At 36.9% G+C, this 20,787-nt stretch overlaps 1 protein-coding gene across 1 annotated transcript; it reads right to left on the bottom strand.

Moving 5' to 3' along the window:
- Nucleotides 1-11,094: 11,094 nt before the first annotated feature.
- Nucleotides 11,095-19,476, bottom strand: rgcc (regulator of cell cycle). The gene is made up of 5 exons (XM_051119369.1): nt 19,334-19,476; nt 19,005-19,178; nt 14,335-14,442; nt 14,164-14,226; nt 11,095-11,617 (listed from the first exon to the last, which is right to left on the bottom strand). Exons 1-5 carry the CDS (start codon nt 19,365-19,367, stop codon nt 11,610-11,612), a joined length of 387 nt encoding a protein of 128 aa, XP_050975326.1. The 5' UTR covers nt 19,368-19,476; the 3' UTR covers nt 11,095-11,609.
- Nucleotides 19,477-20,787: the final 1,311 nt, after the last annotated feature.

Below are 20,787 nucleotides of genomic sequence, written 5' to 3'. Positions count from 1 at the left end.
ATTTTTGTCACACTGTACAACAATAATACTGTTTTTGTATTATAGTAAGGGCTACGTTTACGGCTAGGGTAGGTGTACACGTTAATAAAACACAATCTAATAGGTAGAACAATTAATTTCATTGTTAGCTTCCGGTCGTAGCTGTATCCCCTCTAGCCACAACCGCAAAACAGCGCGGGCGGACACAAAAATGGCAACGGCTTATTTACACGACACAGCGGTAGAATTTTGAATTTTCTTTAATTTTAACGTTACCTCTAAATAGTTACCTACCAAAAAGACTAACAATTGTGGAATACAACAACTGATTTATCATAAAGAGGCAAATAAACATAAGTGCTTGTAATACAAGTTCCAGATATTGTTCAGATTAGTACAAGCTAGGAGGGATAAGGAAAGAGAAAGCAAAGTTGTTGTTGTTTTTTTTGTTTTTTTTTTAGTAGAAGGATGCAGTCAAATGCTAACGAAAGAGATTTGAAAAACTGAAAATTGTCAGGGATTCAGGTGGAAAGATCATTCCACCAGCCAGGAATGGTGAATGAAAATGTTCTGGAAAGTGATTCTGTTCGGTGATGGTACCACAATGCATTGCTCACTTGTAGATCTCAGGCTTCTGGAGAGGATGTAGATTCATAAGAGTTAGTGAAAGTAGGAGGGTGCTGTTCTATATGCAAGCATCAATGCCAGTGCAGGGAGATAATGAGAGGTGTGGCATGGGCCCTTTTGGGCTCATTGAAGACCAGTCACGCTGCAGCATTTTGAATCTTTTGTAGAGCTTTGATTCTGCATAATGGAAGTCCAGCCAGAAGAGCATTGCAGTAGTCAAGCCTAGAAATGACAACGTTGTTCAGCATTCTCCATTAGGAAGGGCCTGATCTTTCTGATGATGTGCAATGCAAACCTGCATGAATGAGTGGTTTTTGCAATGTGGTCTTTAAATATATTATGGTCATAAAAATTGTAGCTGAGATATTCATCAAAATGTTCCACTGAATAAAATAAATTTCATGATGTTGACTATATGACTATATTCATTTTGGGGGGAACTATCCCTTTATTAAAGCAGATATTGTCATGTGGAGAGTGAAATAATAAAGAAATTAAATGCCTTCTGTGGGAGACAGCTTGTCTCTCCAGTCTGCTAAATTGAGCTCCTCTATGTCATTGACAGACCCCTGCCTAAAACTCATTCATTGGCTCTCAAATGCCCTTTCTTTTCTCCCCTGGCAGCCAGTGGCCTGCTGCAAGCAGATAAGTAAGCTGTGCTGAGAGATGCATTGAGGAATGAATAGGAACAAATTGTTTAGCACTACGGATTATAGTGCTATGAGCTCTCATTCCCTTACAGCATCGCTACAGATGGCCCTGAATGCTGCTTGCACAATTGAAAGGAATATTTAGCCAAAAATTAATATTCTGTCATTGTTTATTCACCCTCATGTTCCATATTTTGTGGAACACAAAAGGACAATGTTTCTTATGAACTGTTGCTGTGCATAAAAGAGCTACAAGGAGAATCTCTTTTGTGCTTCAAATGACAGCATTTGAGTTGCAGTTTAAATAATAACTATTCATGGACATGTATATAAATTGTGACCCACAAAACCAGTCATAAGGGTCAATTTTTTTAAATCGAGATTTATGCATCACAGATAAAGGAATAAACAAGCTTTCCATTGTTGTATTGTTTGTTAGGATAGGACATTTGAATATTTGGCTGCAATACAACTATTTGAATATCTGGAATCTGAGGGTGCAAAAAAATTGTCCAAATGAAGTTTTTAGCAATGTATATTACTAATCAATAATTAAGCTTTTACAGAATATCTTCATGGAACATGATCTTTACTTAATATCCTAATGATTTTTGGCATAAAAGAAAAATCAATCATTTTGAGCCATACAACGTAGTTTTGGCTATTGCTACAAATATACCCCAGTGACTTAAGACTGGTTTTGTGGTCCAGGGTCACAATTTGCAAATCAAACTCTGTGATCTTATCAATATCATTAGCAAACAAGTGTAATTAACTTTGCATTGAAAGCTTTTTTACTTTATGGCTTCCCAAAACAAGCAGTGAAAACCATGGGCTGAATCTTATCTCTTACATACACTGATCTCTGGATTCATGTGACCTCTCAGTCCCTCCCGCTTTATTCTCCAAATGAACAAAAAGGAAATGATTCACTCATGACAATGCAATCATAAGACTTCAACCTAGTGACCCGACCTCCCATTACATTTGCCTTTAAAGCAGTTTCAGTTGGCCAGGGTTAGTGATGACTGCATGTTTATTTAACCCATTTTAGCCACATTTTAACCCTTCAGTCTTGGGTTAGCCAATGGAATGTGTTGAATATGACACATTGTGCTGTAAGATATGAGAGTTTTCTTTATAAAAGTGAGTTGCCTTGGAAGAAGATGATGTAACGGTTTATTCACAAACTTTGTAGTCTTCATGAGACTTTCTCCTGTGGGAAAAAGTATTAACATGAGGGTAGTTTAGCTTGCCTTAGAGCCCTACAGCAGATGGACATCAGACTGTCTGATCACAATAGAAAAGGCGTCTGAATTACAACACACCATCTGGGACACACCACTGTATTTCACTAATGCATTAATATTATAATGAGGATTTATTTTTTTAAATGAGGTAAATATAGTTATTTTTATATAAGGTAAATGAAATTTAATTAAAATGTTAAATTAAATCATATAATTTCTAAAATTTTAATAGTACTAGAAAATAGGCTAGATAATTTGGGACCAAATATTGTTTTATGGTTGTATTATTTTTGCCATAAATACACTAATAAATAAAACTTTGAAAAACATTACTGTAACATTGGTAACAGGTTGAACGCTTGAGCTTGGTGAATTAAGGTTACAACCATCTAAGATCTTGAGTTATCCATTTCGTTCACCCATTAGATCTGTAGAAGCAATAATCCTGACAATTTTAATTTTCTTTTAATCCCTGAATCATTTAGACAAGTATATTCCATTGAACTCCTGTGGTCTTTTCAGAGGTTACGTCATCCTGGATTAAGCACCATTTTCCGCTTTCACGCTGTTCAAAGAGAAATTCTCCGCCAAGCTTTCCGCTGTTCTTTCTCCCTCTGGAACCCTGGTGTTTTTTTGTGTGACCTTTGACCTGGGCTCTTTTGCCGTGCATTTGGGTGAGAGGTGACTGGTGACTGGAGGTCAGGGGAAGGACAGACACAATGGAAGGACTGAGAGTGTTCAGCCTGGGAGTTCTATCACTTTAAATCAATGTGCCTCACTGGGTCGGGGGGCTACATACCACCATCAGACCGGTATCCCAGTGTGTGATTTCTATGTGTGTGAGTAAGCACTATAGATTTATAGTGTTTGGGTTATTCTGAATTCTTTCGTCCATGGGATACTGGGACCACAGGAATCTCTGCATGCTGCTGGATTCATCTGTTTTTCTTAGCAGAGGACTCATTTAAATGTGACATGATACCTCATTTTCATCTCTCTTTATGTGGCACATGCCACATCCTCAGTCACCAGCTTCTGCACCACATTCAGAAAAGAGTGTAATCACAATGATTTAATGACCTTAAAATCCAAGTCAGCAGTGCTTTCTGCTTAACTGTTGCAGTGCTTTCTCCATAATATTAGTGACTGGTGTGGATGCAGACATTGTGGCCCCATTTGCACCTGCTCACCAAGGCTGCATTTATTAGATCAAAAATACAGTAAATATTGTGAAATATAATATACAATGACTGTTTTTTATTGTAATATATTTTAAAATGTAATTTATTTCTGTGAAAAGCTGAATTTTCAGTATCATTACTCCAGTCTTCAGTGCCACGTGATCCTTCAGAAATCATTTTAATATGCTGATTTGCTGCTTTTTTGTGTGTAAACAGTGCTACATTTATTTCAGGATTCTTTCCTGAATAAAAGCATTAATATCTTTCCTATTTAGCTCAGTGATATGCTTTTTTTATATGGGTTACAGGTTACAGTCTGTTTCATCACTGTTGATGCTGATGATGATGAGACGAATACCAGGTTTAAAAGGGACCTTTTTGACAGCTCCATGCAGGTCAGATCAGGTCAGATTTCCCTGAAATGTATGCAAGAGAAGTTAAAGAAACATGTCTATTGTCAGTTTTGTATTTTAATACAGGTAAGAGACAAAAGTCTTTTGGGAATTTATTTCTTGTAAGAAAGGTCAACAGTCAGTCAACTGGCTGCAGAATGTGACAAAGAGGGACTCAGTATTTATACCCTAATCAAATCAGGACACCAATCATAATGTATATTCTACATATGTGTCAGTTTATCTAACTATTTCCTCTTGTTGCGTTTTTAAGTATTTATAGGAGAAGATTCACATATAATGTACTCACCCCCTTGTCATCCAAGATGTCTATGACTTTCTTTCTTCAGTCATAAAGAAATTATGTTTTTTGAGGAAAACATTTCTGCATTTCACTCCATATAATGGACTGATATGGTGCCCCGATTTTGAACTTCCAAAATGCAGTTTAAATGTGGCTTCAAACGATCCCAAATGTGGTTGTAAACGATCCCAGCTGAGGAGGAAGAGTCTTATCTAGTACTTTTTAATCTCAAACGCTCATCTTGCCATTCTCTCCATGAACTCTGTATTCTGACTCAAGACAGTTATTTCGAAAAACTCCCTCAACTTCAAAAATCATTTCAAAATCATCCTACATCGCTGCAGAAGTTCCGACCCAGTCTTTGCAACATGAACATGCAAAGAAGATCAAAAAAGGTAAAACAGCGATATAGGACGATTTCAAAGTTGGGGGAGAACATGAGATGAGATTTTTTCAACATACCCTAACTGTCACGAACAGGAACAAAAAACGTCCAAGCAGAGTAAGACAAGACGAGCATTTGACATTAAAAAGTATATAAATTGTATTTTTTAAATGAAAATAACCGATCGTTCCGCTAGATAAGACTCTTCTTTCTCGGCTGGGATCATTTACAACCGCATTTAGGATTGTTTGACGATGCATTTAAACTGCCTTTTGAAAGTTCAAAATCGGGGCATCAAATCAGTCCATTATATGAAGAAAAATCCTGAAATGTTTTCCTCAAAAAACATAATTTCTTTACAACTGAAGAAAGAAAGACATGAACATCTTAGATGATAAGGGGGTGAGTAAATTATTTGTAAACTGCTGTTCTGGAAGTGGACTTCTCCGTTAATGCAAATAGTCTTCTTAGAAGCTATGATGTAAGGTCTCTAAAATAACATTTCTTGTCTCACACTTCGTATCAACGTGAGCATAGAAGAACTGCTTTTAGCACATCAAAATAACTCAAGCATACTAATGAAGCATTTAGAGAATCTAAAGAACACTCTTTAGTAGAGTGGAGTATTAGTAGAATAAAGCAAATAATAATGAAATGTCCTCCAGCAGCATGTCCTTTCCAACCAGCAGTGCCAGGCCAGCAGTCTCAGGGTGTGTTTACAGTACATGTGTAGGCCGATTCTCCTGGTTCTTCTGGTCTGGACCAAAATAGAAAATGATGCATTTTTATTCCTGGTTCGCTTAGCATTCACACTGTCATTTCTAACACCGAACCTAAAGAAAAACAACAAAAAGCTTAAGGAAATGGTCACAGCCTGATTGGACAGCTTTTATGATGGATATTTTGCAAACCTGCTGAACATCCAAAAAAAACGATGTGCGCTGGGCTGAAAGCACACGTTATATGTGTGTAGACATGATGATATTTTTTTTCTTACAAAATGTGATGTAAAGGAGTCAAAACAGCAGCAGGAATTCTTGCAGAGGTTCTGACACCTGTACCGAACTGTCCTTTTTTTAGGGTTGCATCTTGGTCCGTGCTGCATTCATATATAAGTTGAACCACATCAGAGTTTGTTTGGAGGTGCACATATACTCCCTGAAAAGGTAGGTTTTGGTCTGCTTGTTTGGTGTGCAACAAGATTCAGGTGACAGTGTTCACACTTAATCGAATGAACCACATTAAAGGAGTTCAACTTTAAGAACAACAATTTACAAATAATTTTCTCACTATTTCTCAGGATTTTTCTCCATATAATGGACTTCACTGGTGCCCTGATTTTGAACTTCCAAAATGTAGTTTAAATGTGGCTTCAAAGGGCTCTAAACGATTCCAGCCGAGGAAGAAGGGTCTTATGTGGCTAAACGATCTGTCATTTTTTTCAGAAAATAAAAAATTGTATACTTTTTAAGCAAAAAAGTTTGTGTAGCACTAGCTCTCGCATGCACGTCCACGACCAAAAGTTTCTAACCAAACTTCAGTCTCTGATGTTTAACTACTCATACTAGTTTTTACCTCATCCGTCTATGGCAGAAATAGTATGAGTAGTATGCCAGTATGCGGATCCGAATGCAGCATGAGACTGCTGACCTTGAGTTTCTGCATATGGCTCTGCATTTGGACACAGTCATGATCTGTTCATGACTCAGTGAGGAGACATTACAGATAATCCATCGATCACAGATGATCATTTCCACTCTTGCTCTCACCAACAATTTTGCAAAAACAGCCAACAAAAGTGCAGAGCTTTCATCTTTGAAATGCTGATCATTGTGGAACAAAAGCAGATGAATGGCCTTAATGTGAACTTCAGAGAGAGAACAATTCACAGTTCTGTCAGTTATGAATATGAGTGTTTAAAGAAATTATGTGCCTGTAGGAGCACGTCTGTGCTGATGTTTCTTCAGAAAATTCTCTCATTTTGTGCACAGTTTGTCAGTGCTGACTTACTGCCAAATGTAGCGTCATGGCTTCTTTCAGGGTGAACTATAGCTCATGTTTGCCCCCAGCTGCTGTCACTGGAGGAAAAATCGGTATGTTATTTCCATCTTGTCTAACAGCATGAGTTCACAGGGAATTTTCTGGTTTAACCGTTTAATGTCTAATGCAGGGATAGGCAACGTCAGTCCTGGAGTGCAGATGACCTGCAGAATTTAGTTCCAACTCTAATCAGTCGCAGCTGAACGAGCTAATCAAGGTCTTCAGGATTGCTGGGGCTACAGGCAGGAACGTTTATTTTTCGGGGTTGGAGCTAAACTCTGCAGGACATCGGCAATCCAGGACCAACGTTGCCTATCCCTGGTCCAATGTATGTGAACACACTGTGTGTGTCAGTGCACTCTAAGGGTGCGTTACTTTACACAATCACAGTTTTACTAAAAACGGAAAAGTTTTTCCTTCACATTTTTGAAAAGTTTTTTGTACACTTGACAGTGTTGTCAAAACAATCTTAAACTCAATCATAACTGAAAAATCTATATCATGCATGCCAGGCCAGTAGATGGTGTCATTTTTTAAAGAAACACTACAAGCATATGCACATATGCATTCCTACAGACTTAACATGTAATATGCATGATTACCATTTTCACAAATGTATTTTCGAGGACTTTACTCACAACAAGTAGACGATAATTTAAAAAATGTGTTTAATTTGTGGCACAATTCATTCTTAGTGAATTTCTCCTGCATACGGACACTGATCTCCCACTTGGAAAAGTTGTTTGTCTTAGCTGAATGTCCAGCTGGACGTGTTATTCACCTCTCCCACTTTCCCACACTTCCAGACCACTGGCTGTCCTCATCTAGCCAAGCCCACAGAACCAGAGCTGCCAGGAGTTGCCCGCTGCCTGGTGCCAAGCAACTTATCTTGGAGTTAAGCTGTTATGTCAGCACGTCTAGCAACCACTGGCCTGTGCCGATGAGGACGTGAGAGTGCTGCTGCCGCCACTGTCCTGTCCACAACAATGAGCACAGGTGGGGAGCAGCTGCTGTACAGTGAGTCTCCTGCATGTGTGCCAGCTGCACTAAAGAAACAAACAGGGAAACATCCGCTTCACGTGGACTAGTGCTCAGCTGGACTGTGCCAGAGTTTGATTTGATCTGATGAACTTGATAAGGCCTCATGAGGTTCCACAGAGTGCAAAAATAGTTCAGTAAATAATCATTTGACTCTATTTTAACCCATTAAAAAAAAAGGATGGACACAAGGATGTTTTAACCATGAGGAGAAGCAGAAACCCCATTACCCATGATAAAGTCATCTGATCTCTACCTTTTTCTTCAGTGCAGAAGTAAGCCTATGGGTGAGACTTCCGGCTTCTTTTAGGGAAATATAGGGAAATAACTAGAAGATTAACAATATGCAGTAAATGGTAAAACTGTTTGCACTACAAACCAGTGTGGTCATAATTAAGGTAATACAATTAAATAATAATCTGCTAAAACACACCAATCTGCAAAAAACAAAATACCTTTTTTACTTATTTCAGTTAATAAAACTAGTAAAAACAAAAACATAAAACTAGTCAGCTAAGCCAGTGGTAGTATGCTGACAATGTCGTGTAAACATGGCTGAAGACGTGAAAAGTGCTACAGATTAACTGAATCAATTTCATTTTTAATCGAATCAAAGTAATTTACGCTGGAACTGATTCAAACGAATCAGACGCTGCGACTGATTCAAACTTGTGACTTCAATCATTTATTTCAAGTGATTCACGAGCAAACTGAGTTTTTCTAAACTCCAAATCAGTTAAACTATTGTGTCACAAAATGATTTACTGTTTCGAAGCGCCCCAATTGAATCGCGTATCGCGAATCATTTGATTCAGATCAGGATTTCGGAGTGGTTTCACAAAAGAAAAGAAAAAGAATATGCAAATACAAATCCCTTAAAATAAAAGAACGAAAAAAATTAACCGTGGTTTTAATTTAAAAGAGAAGACATTGTTTGATAAGTGAGATCTCTGATTAAAACCCTTGAAAAAAGTCCTTGAAAGTCCTGAAATTTCATTTTACAGTATCTGTAGGAACCCTGCTTACGTTAAGAAAAAGGTGGATAGGCTTTCATAAAAATGGATTTAGCAGCAATGTGATAGAAGGCACCTATGTTAAATAAATAGTGACATTCATTAATACTCATGTGATATTCAATATTCAATATTCATCTTCTGGTAGTAAAATTTCACAGCAAAAAGGCCTCTGTCAATAGTGTAGTGATACATGAAGCATAGCTCACACATAGGACACTTTCAAACCAAGCAGCTTTATGTTGGACAAGATGGCAAATTCGCATGACAAACCTAAACACAAAAAATGAATTCTGGGGATTTTTTTTCGCCCTCACACAAAAACTCCCGATTTACTCATGATTTACCCTCCCTCAAGCCATCCTACCTATATATGACTTTCTTCTTTCAGACGAATACAATCAGTTATATTTAAAAATGTCCTGGCTCTTCCAAGCTTTATAATGGCCGTGAATGACTGTTGAGATTTTGAAGTCCAGTAAAGTGCATCCATCCATCATAAAAAGTGCTTCACATGGCTCCAGGGGGTTAGTAAAGACCTTCTGAAGCGAATCAATGCACTTGTGTAAGAAAACTATCCATATTTAAAACTTTATAAACCGTAATCTCTAATTTACGCTAACTGTCATTACTGGCATTCACGAGAGAGTGGCATTCCAGCAGATGATGTAGGACGTAGGCGAACATGGTGATGAAGGTGAGACCAAAACAAATCACTGGTCATGAATTAGAAATACAAAACAAGGATTTGTAAAGAAAAATGACGGAGGATTTCGATATAAGCCAAGAGCAGACTGGTTTTCCTTTGCTGTAAACAAAACTTGGTTCTCACAAGACTAGCATATTCTCACCAGAGCTTACGCTACATCTACGTCCTACATCATCCACTGAAACGCCACTTTCTCGTGAGTGTGCGTACGACAGTTAGTGGAAGCTACAAATTGCGGTTTCTAAAGTTTTAAATATAGACATTTTTCTTACACAAATGCACCTCATTAGGCCTTTATTAACTTTCTGGAGCTGTGTGGAGCACTTTTTATGATGGATGGATGCACTTTAATGGACTTCAAAATCTCAACAGCCATTCACTGCCATTATAAGTCTTTTTTCGTCTGAAAAAAGAAAGTCATGTACACCTAGGATGGCTTGAGGGTGAGTAAATCATGGGGTAATTTTCATTGTTTTGTTGAACTATCCCTTTAAGGTGTGGTTACATTTACAGATATAACTTGTGCAGGCAAAAGGATTTCCTTATGGGTTCGATGCATTGATGAAGAGAAAGCTGCTTGGTTTGGAAGCAACTTCTGTGTGAACTGTGTTTCATACATCCCTACACTAATGACAATAGACAATGGACCTTTTTTGCCTGCTATATTTTACTGATGTGACCGCACCCTATCTAGCTGATGTTTCAGCAATGACTTTAACAGACGGCATGCTCACTACATTTTCTTAAGATTTGAATTTCAAATGACACATTGGAGCACTGCCAGGACAGAATGCACTGTTTTATTTTCTATTCACAGAGCACAATGTTAAGTGCTTAATGTTGACTACATTTTAAAGTATCACTGAAAATCCTCCTGTATCTCACCTGCTTACAGACGGCATGGCATAACTGTATTCAACACTGATAATAATAATTCTTCTTTAGCAGCAAATTAGCATATTAGAATGATTTCTGAAGGATCATGTGACACTGAAGACTGTAGTAATGATACTGAAAATTCAGCTTTGCATCACAGAAATTACATTTTAAAATATATTCAAATAGAAAAAAGTAATCTGAAATTGTAATAATACTTCGCAATATTACTGTCTTCACTTTTTTTGATCACATAAATGCAGCTTTAGTGAGACTTAATTGAAAAAAAATATTCTTTCCAACTCCAGATATTTGAATGCTAGCCTATTTACTTTGCATTTCTTCTGGTTTAATGATCACATTAGAAATGTACGGTGACTGAGCAGAGCAGACAGACGGTTACTGTGGTAGGATCCAGACCGATTTGGACACAAAGTGCTGAGGAGGTGACCAGGTGCCACATATTCTCCAAAGCAACTGCTCACGGTCTCAAACCCCTGCTGTGAGGTCAATCATTCACAGACTGCTCGAGAGCTTTAGCTGACTGACCCACAGCCCTGAATTAATTAGCAACGTACTCGTAGTGTCCTCAAGCAAGTCTTGAAAAGTCAAGTGCAAGAAGAAATCATGAAATAATGCCATGAAACGTCTTAAAATCTGTCAACTTTAATCTCTTGAAGACATTAGTTGTATTAAATACAAGTCATATTGCGTTTCCAGTTTTTCTAACGAATTAAGAATTAAGTTTATTCTCATGTGACAGAAAAGGCTTATAGCAAGGCGATAGAGTCTGAAACAATATTTACATGAAATACAAAAATATAAATCCACAAAATGGTATTACAGATAAATTTACAATAACCAACTCTATAAAATTAAAAATATATTTCTATAAAAAGCTATTTAAATAATCTTACAGCTCAAGTTTTTCAGAGAGCACAGCCATTCCTGTCAAAAGTGTATTACTTGTGTATTTCTTATGCATTTGAATGTTTGTATGGGCGTAGTATACATGAAGTCTTCGTGAACTTCAGTCGTTCGGCAAGTGAAACCATGACCATGTCTTCTCCATCTTCACAGTAGTTCAGGTTTGTCAGGTACGGTCTGGCTGTCGTCCCCCCAGCGGAGCTACAATGTGGTGGGCCCCAGTCATCCTGTCTCTTACTCACATGCCTGAAGGAAAAAAAAAGGCAAGCAGAGAACATACTTAGTACATTTTCAGGTCTTCGGGTGTCAAGGTTATTCTCGGTGTGTATGCGGGTTCTCTTTTTATAGACGACGCCTCAACCCAATTAGCAAGTCTTTCATTAGCTGCATAAACAGAAAAGCATTTAGTAGCTTGCATGACACCACTGGGACACATTTAAAGCTGCTGAATTAATGCACATACTCAAGACACAAGCAAAGGAACTGGCCATAAAAATCTAATGCTCAGAGAGTAAAGTTGTCATAAAAATTATTTATGACTATCTTGAAGCAAAAACAACTGTACAGTGCGCATAACATGACTGTTCTCTCGGTGTCAGGTAATAGTGTCGCCTCCGGCCACAGATACAGTGCTGCTTTGTGTCACTGCAGGTTTACACACACATGCATTCTTCTGTCTTTCTCAGACAAGTTACAGCACTCTAGATTGTAGGAGCGCCAAAGCAAATGAACTTAACGGTGTTAATGCATCACAGAGGAAGAGTGTAGGAGTGTGTACATGACTGACATTATGACTGTTGGTCTTTTAATAAGAGACTGAAAAGTCCTGTTGATACAAGATTGTCTTGTTTCTTCCCACACTCTGTACTGCCCCGTATGGGTTGGTTGATACAAGGAGTGGGAGATGCAAAGGTTAAGCCATTAATGTCACATGGACTATTTTAATGATGTCCTTACTACCTTTCTGAGCCTTGAACGTGGCGGTTGCATTGCTGTCTATAACATCTAAATATCTTAATTTCTGTTCTGAAGATGAACGAAGGCCTTACGAGACACGAGGGTGAGTAATTAATGACAGAATTTTTGAGTAAACTGTCCCTTTAAAGATGTATGAGTGCTATGTTGCTCAGATGCTGCGTAGCAACTGTAAACAAATAAGCCCAGTCTTAAATTCTGTGTAAAAGCATCCATCAATACATTTGTCCTACCCACTCAAAATATATCTGCAAATGGTAGAGCAAAATCTATACAAGCTAACACATTTCTAACATTTATATACTGTCATGCCCTTCTATGGAAGCCCACTTCCAGCAAATAAGAAATTATGACAAATGCAAGTCACAATTACAGTATACAAGAAATTATGACTTACTAAGTCAACATTGTTACTTAGTCGTAGTTATTAGATAAAGTCAAAATGACCTAAAAAGTCGTAATTATGACGTAAGATAAAATGTCAAAATTATGACTTATAAAGTCAAAATTATGAGATAAAAAGTCAAAATTATGTTTTAGGTTTAATCTTATAGCTTATATATTAATAAACTGCATAACAGATTTGGTCATTTTCATTTCCATTAATTTGACTGTCATAATTTTGACTTTTTAATCTCGTAATTTCAACTTTAAATGTCATATTTTGTTTTTTAAATCATAATTTTGACTTTTTTCTTCATAATTCCAACTTTATATGTCATAATTTAGATTTTATAAGTCATAATTTAGACTTTAGATGTCATTTGGATTTTATAAGTCCTAATTTCAACTTTTTATCTCATAATTAGAACTTCGACTTTTAATTCATAATTTCGACTATATATCATCTAATATCGAATGTCACATTTTCAGTTTTTTAAATTATAATTTCAACTTTTTATTTCATAATGACTTAAGCAAGTCTTAATTTCAACTTTTTAATCTCATAATTGATTTTAAAGTCATAATTTCGATTTAGCAAGTCATAATATCTTGTAATCATAAATTTGACTTTTTATCTTATAATTTCAACCATGTCATATTTTTGACTTTTTAATCTCATAATTATGACTTTTAAAGTCATAATTTCGATTTAGCAAGTCATAATTTTGAATTTTATCTCATCATTTCGACTCTACTGTATGTCATATTATCTTGTAATTTTGACTTAATCATAATTTTTACTTTTAAAGTCAAAATTTTAATTTTATAAGTCATAATTTCGATTTTTTATCTCATAATTGTCCTAAGGAAGTCATAATTTCAACTTTTTATCTCATAATTTCGACTATATGTCAATTTTGATTTTATAAGTCATAATTAAAGTCAAAATTTTAATTTTATAAGTCATAATTTCGACTTTTTATCTCATAACTGTCCTAAACAAGCCATAATTTTGACTTTTTAATCTCCTAATTTCGACTATATGTCATAATTTTGATTTTATAAGTGATAATTTTGACTTTTTATCTCGTAATTATGTCTTAAGCAAGTCATAATTTCGACTTTTTATCTCATAATTTCAACTATATGTCATTTTAAATTTTTTTAGTCATAATTTCAACTAAGCAAGTTGTATTTAAGCAAATAATTTCGACTTTTTATCTTGTAATTATGAGTTAAGTCATAAATTCAACTTTTAAAGTCATAATTTCGATTTTATAAGTCATAATTTCGACTTTTTATCTCGTAATTATGTCTATAAACATGCAAAAAAATAAACAGCATAATTTTATGCATTTGTTTAAACCACCCAACATTTCACCCCAAAACAAAAAGTCTTTTTTGTCTTTAAATCAACATCATTAAGAACTTACTCGCTAATGTTCTGTCAAGGTCAGCGATGAAGTCCTCTAGCTCTTTAGTGTCTCCAAGTTTAGCTGTATAAGATAAAATACAGTTGATCAACATACAATAGTATAGCAAACAAACTTAAAATTGAATCATTAGCATTAAACATGTAAAAAAACTAACATATGTTAACTTACGTTTAGGAGATGTGACCAAGGGACTGTTTAATGAGGGGGAGAAGACGCTGGGAGAGTTGAGCTTCTCATCACTGAAGCTGAAACTGTTTCTGTTCAAGGACTCTGCACCTGTAAAAGGAGGAAAGAAATAGACAGGAAGTCAGAAATGCAAAATTGATGCTTCCTGTACGTGTACAGCACACCGCCTCATCTAACTCCACCACAGCAGGTGGGTAACAACCACGAAATCTGTCACGATCTACAGTGATAGATAGAGAGAGCAATAAAGAAGCAATGCTGTAATGCAGCTGAACATATAATTATGTAGAAGTCCTGTTCACACCAGGGATGACAGCTGTAATAATAACTGCAACTATGGATTTAATAATCATCCTAGTTCTATGTGAATAGGAAAATCAACACCAACAAAAACAATGCTTGTAAATAAAAAGATAAAAAGAATAACAGCCGATCAGAATCTACCCAACTTTAAAGAGTTTGAGAATTTATAAGTATCATTCTCGGCGTGTTGCAAATTCATACGTCACTGGTCAGTTTGTGTAACATGCCATATTTACAAAAAACATGAACTAAAAGATGTAAGGTAAAAGAAAGTCTGACTCAAACTGCATTAAATACTATTTCACTTCCAACATCTGTACACTTTTCCTTTCCGAAAGCATGAAACCATTGAAATCCAAGGGACGACTGGAAAAACTCCAGTCTAAAGGTCTATAGTATTCACTTGTGTTGAGTCACCACTTAATGCCTAATGTAAAACCATTGGAGCAGCACTGCTCTCTACCACACAGGCTTGCCAAACATGTGCAGTGACCCATAACCAGAGGGGGAAGGGGGTGTTGGGGGTTAATCTGTGCTAGTAGAGCAGGTTGAGTTTGTAATCAATGCATACTCCTCTAATAACAGCCTCTCTCTCACGAACACACTTTCAAAGCGGGTTCAACTGCGACCCACCCTCGAGCAGGTTCATTTAAAGCCAAAGATCTGACCCGGTACACCACACTCCATCTTAAAAAACTTTGTTTACACATTCTTAGCCCTGCTCGACGTTAAAAGCAGAGCAGGCACGCTATTACACGGAAGCTCAACTTTTCCCACCGCCTCAGTCATTAGGACGCTCGCCTGTGGGCTTTAGAACATCAGCTGACACTGACTGCATCATCTATATTAGTGGTTTTAAATGCTAAAACCATTGTATTGAATGTAGTGTACTTCAAATCTTAAAAGGATGCATTTGCAGAAAATAAAATACTAATTCAACCGAAGTGCACTTAAGTGTAAGAGTACATGTTTCTAAACACACTTAAGTACACTTTTTAAAAATGCACTTTGTAATAATGTCAGATTCAAAAGTTTTACTCTAAAGTTCCCTTGTAATCATTCATTTATTAATTAATCTTTTTTCATGCTTTAAAGTGCACTTACACTACCAGTCAAAAGTTTTGAACAGTAAGATTTTTAATGTTTTTTTGTGTTCTGCTTACCAAGCCTGTTTTTATTTGATCCAAAGTACAGAAAAAACACCAGTAAAATTTTGAAATATTTTTACTATTTAAAATAACGGTTTTCTATTTGAATATATTTTAAAATGTAGTTTATTCCTGTGATTGATGCTGGAATTTTTAGCATCATACTCCAGTCATGATCATTTAGAAATCATTCTAATATTCTGATTTGCCACTCAAAAAACTTTTATTATTATTATTTGTTGAAAACAGCCAAGCAGATTTTTTTCAGGTTTCTTTGATGAATAGAAAGTTCAGAAGAGCAGCATTTATCTGAAAATATAAATCTTTTGTAACATTATAAATGTCTGTAGCATCACTTTTGATCAATTACAGCACCCTTGCTAAATAAAAGTATTCATTTCTAGAATTTCTTTCCCAAAAAAGAAAAAAAAAAAATTATACAGACAAATTTTTAAATGGTATTTGAATGGTTATTTCTGAAGGATCATGTGACACTGAAGACTGCAGTAATGATGCTGATAATTTAGCTTTGATCACTGTAATGAATTACATTTTTAAATATATTCAAATAGAAAACAGATATTTTAAATAGAAAAATATTTTAAACATAAATATTTCATGTTACTTTGGATCAAATAAATGCAGGCTTGATGAGCAGAAGAGATTTCTTTCAAAAAAAACTGTTACTGTTCAAAAACTTTTGACTGGTACTGTATTTTGATGTATTGACTAACATATTAAAGCATATTTAACATACTTTATAATCATTTTAACTGTAGTGTGTTATTCAATATTATATTTAAAAATTAATATATTTTAAATGCACCAAATTGAAACTTAATTACATGTGTAATTTTAAAATATTCAGCTAACTGCATTAATTATCAATGTAAACTATCATACAACTTCATTTAGTTGCAGTTAACATGCATTTGGGTGTCTGAAAACAGTGCACAAGTATTGATTTTTAAACAGATGGAGAAAACGCTTCCTTTGTTAATGTTTTATCCAATGGAAAATCCTAAAGTCCTGAAGCAAAACCGCTTGAAACCACCGATCCAGATCAATGGCACGTGTGCCAAAATGGCATCAGGCTTGATTGGATTTAACATGCAGTTGCACAGATCCATGAGGGCGACTGCAGGGCACATAATGCCATGTCTGCACCAGAGGAAGGTTTATTATGCAAGCACAGTGTCTGTCACATTCCCTGTTTGTTCCAGAAGGAAAAGGGTGGGGTAAAGAGATCACTTGTTGCTTAACCATTAAACACAAGAACACTTCTAGAGCAAAAGTGCCTTTTTATACTCAAATCCTTTCATGGTGCAATCGTTCAGATTCTGATTACATCCCATCAGTACTTCAACACCCAGAGAGGTTAGAATATAATGGGATTCAGGCTAAGAAAAAAGTCAGTGTTTAACTTGAAATTGATACCCTAAAGTCTCCACAAAACGCCTGAGCAAGGCGCTCGTTCTTTGTTATTGGCTGGAGTTTTAAACCTTCATGCTGTGTTCAGATCCAGACTGTCTCTGGGTGTTTGGCATGATCTGACTGAACTGTCTTCTGCTTCACAATCTCCATATACGATAAACATACCGTGAACCTGTGTCCCCTAACAGCTATTGTAACTGATTAGCGATATGGTATCAGAAATGTCAAGGTTTTCATTAGCTTCAAGGTCTTTTCAAAGGGGTCATAACATGAGAAAGCAAATTTCCCTTGATCTTCTGACAGGGAAGAGGTGTTTGCATACTTAATACACCTTGCAAGTTTCATAACTTAAAATGTCCTCATCGTTAATAAAAAAGCATTTATGTAATAAACCTCAGAAAACAGCTCATTTGGATCTGAGGTGTGAGGTGACGACAAGACGTTCAGTTGCTAAACAGCTGACACTTGATTACAATTACAATCTCCACCACTATCTTGTGGATGCAGTGTACAGATGCACATTCGCTTTCTGACACAGTCCATGCAATTGAGTCTGTCGTCAATAGGACAAATGGAGTGAAAAAACATTTGTTTTGACACGTTTGGCTTAAAGATCTCGTTTGCATCTTTGTACAAATATCAGAAGTATCCCAGCTTAAGAAACAAGTGGATAGTTTATTTTTAAAGGCATCTCGGATCATGTCTGAGGATTGTTCAGAGGATTTTGTTTTGTAAACGAGGCACAGGGACATGGCGAGTTCGCATTTGTTTAAATATGAAGCGGTACTAGATCTGACTGCAGCTGCATCATAAACGGTAAGTAAATTATTTCATAATGCTTTGTCTGGAAATGACAGTTTTCTTTTTAACCATGGGCGTCAGAACCATTGAATGCGGGTGGGACAGAACCCACCCACTTTTGAAGACCAATGATATCGGACCCACCCACTTTTACCGTCTCTAATTCGGCGAATTATGTCTGCGCACTTTTTAGAGCGCCATCATTCCTTCATTTTTATTTTTATTTAAAACAAATGCTTTTATGATGTAAAATGAGATGTGAAAAAGCAAAAGACCGATTTCGGCAACAGGCAGATGCAAACTCGGGTTGTTTGCATCAAAAAAATACTAGCTATTCGCTTTACCACTTATGCCACTGAAAACACATTTGAACAGCTGTCTGGATAGAGGCAATATACAAAATAAAAGGTACCATACTACAGAAAATGGCATATATTCCAGTGATTTTTTGGGGGGGGGAGGACCCACCCACATTTATTTTGCTTCCGACACCCATGTTTTTAATCATGTTGTCAAAACACTCCCATGCAATAGCGAGGGGGCGATGATACTGTTTCCTATGCAATGAGGTTAGCCAATCATGGCAAGCCTTAAAGGACCCGCCCCTTAAAACAGGTAGTTTTATACAGAGGGTCAGAATGAAGGTTGAAAATAATTTTTTTCACATATTTTTTTTGTGTGTGCAAAAAAAACCTTTATTAACGCTCTAAGTAAACCTGAAGAAACAATTAAAATAATAATAATAATAATAAAAATAAAAATCAATGTCATGACCCCTTTAAAAGACGTTTAATGAGCCCAGCTGTTCTCTGTGCTTGTGTGTGAGCTCAGATTAGATTAGATAAGATTATGCACTGTAACTTCTGAGGCTGCTGAGCTTAAGTCGTGACGTAGAGATAATGACCTTAGGACGCGAGCACGTGCGCTTCTAGAATAAAAAAAAGCAACTTTCGCCTGCATACTCACTCTCAGAGTCGCTGATGCCGCTGTCGCTGACGCTCGCACTGCTCCGTCTCTTCATGGTTTTCAAGTGTTCATCATATCTGAAGTGACGCTTCTCCACGGGGGACTTGAAATCCTCAATGACAGCATCGAATTCACACAATACGGCGTTGAGGTCGTCATCATCCTCAAGAAATGCTGAAAAAAGCACGAAAAGATTTGTTGCAGACTTACAGATACAGATGTTGCAACAAACTATCGCCTCAGTGCAATAAGCATACTTGCTTTAGGGTTTAACTGAACGATTCATACTAAATTGTATCAAGCAAGTTATTAATAAATCTTTGACTTACATTTGCTCTGTGACTTTATCTTTGGAGACTTCATCTTCTGTACTCCTTTAGTGTATTAAACTCCCAAGTATCCGATATAAGACAAATGTCCTCCTGTTAACACACGTCCCGTGTCTTGTCTGAGCTCCTTAGCGCGCACACTGCGCTCTAGTGATGGGTCGTTCTTGAACGATTCGTTCATTTTGAACGAATCTTTAATGTGACTCGGGACGAACGAGTCGCCTCGGGGAGTGATTCGTTCAGTCGCGCATGCGCAACATCCTATTAGGTTCTGTACTGGAATTAGTTCACCTGTTTTAGAGTCGTTCGTTCACCTTATGGGGCTGTCACGTGATGAACGAACGATTCAAACCCGAAGACTCAAAAGATGAACTAATCAATTCTCCTTCCGGCTCAGGCTGCATAGGTTAACATTACAGGGCTGTCACGTGATGAACGAACGACTCAAACCCGAAGACTCATAAGATGAACTAATCAATTCTCTTTCCGGCTCAGGCTGCATAGGTTAACATTACAGGGCTGTCACGTGATGAACGAACGACTCAAACCCGAAGACTCATAAGATGAACTAATCAATTCTCTTTCCGGCTCAGGCTGCATAGGTTAACATTACAGGGCTGTCACGTGATGAACGAACGACTCAAACCCGAAGACTCATAAGATGAACTAATCAATTCTCCTTCCGGCTCAGGCTGCATAGGTTAACATTACAGGGCTGTCACGTGATGAACGAACGACTCAAACCCGAAGACTCATAAGATGAACTAATCAATTCTCTTTCCGGCTCAGGCTGCATAGGTTAACATTACAGGGCTGTCACGTGATGAACGAACGACTCAAACCCGAGGACTCGAGAGATGAACTAATCAATTCTCTTTCCGGCTCAGACTGCGTTGGTTAGCTAATTGGGCTGTCACGTGATGAACGAACAACTCAAACCCGAAAACTTGTCAGATAAGAGGCGAGGTGAGCGAATCATAGACTAAAGACCCAGGTAAACAATGAATGAATCTTTTCTGTTTCTTATAGCATTATAGTTTTGTTTTGTTTGTAGTGTGATCAACGTTTGTGTAAGCAGTAGATGTGTTAGGGAGGTAAAACGTAACATTTTAATTATATTTTGCTAAAATGAACGAAATGAACGAAATGACTCGAAAAAAGATTCGTTCATTTTGCTGAACGAGACTCAAAGGACCGAGTCGGTAAAATGATCCGAACTTCCCATCACTACTGCGCTCTGTGGGGTTGTTTTAAATATTGCCCGGCTCTGGGAGAGGGCGGTGACTGAGGGAGGCGTGTGGGACGTGGGAAACGCGTCGCCAATGAGACGCTCGCACCCGTTTTAGCCCTCCGTGTGATGTTACATGGACTGGCGTCAATACTCCCTGAACTATGTGTTTGTAAACAGCTACTATGACACATGTGCGACATCAGTGCTGCTTTATTTTTAACCA

The sequence above is a fragment of the Labeo rohita genome, chromosome 9 (assembly GCF_022985175.1).
Source record: "Labeo rohita strain BAU-BD-2019 chromosome 9, IGBB_LRoh.1.0, whole genome shotgun sequence".
NCBI classification, from domain to species: domain Eukaryota; kingdom Metazoa; phylum Chordata; class Actinopteri; order Cypriniformes; family Cyprinidae; genus Labeo; species Labeo rohita.
The sequence above is the reverse complement of the archived record's forward strand: the minus strand, read 5'-3'. Positions and strand labels throughout refer to the sequence as shown.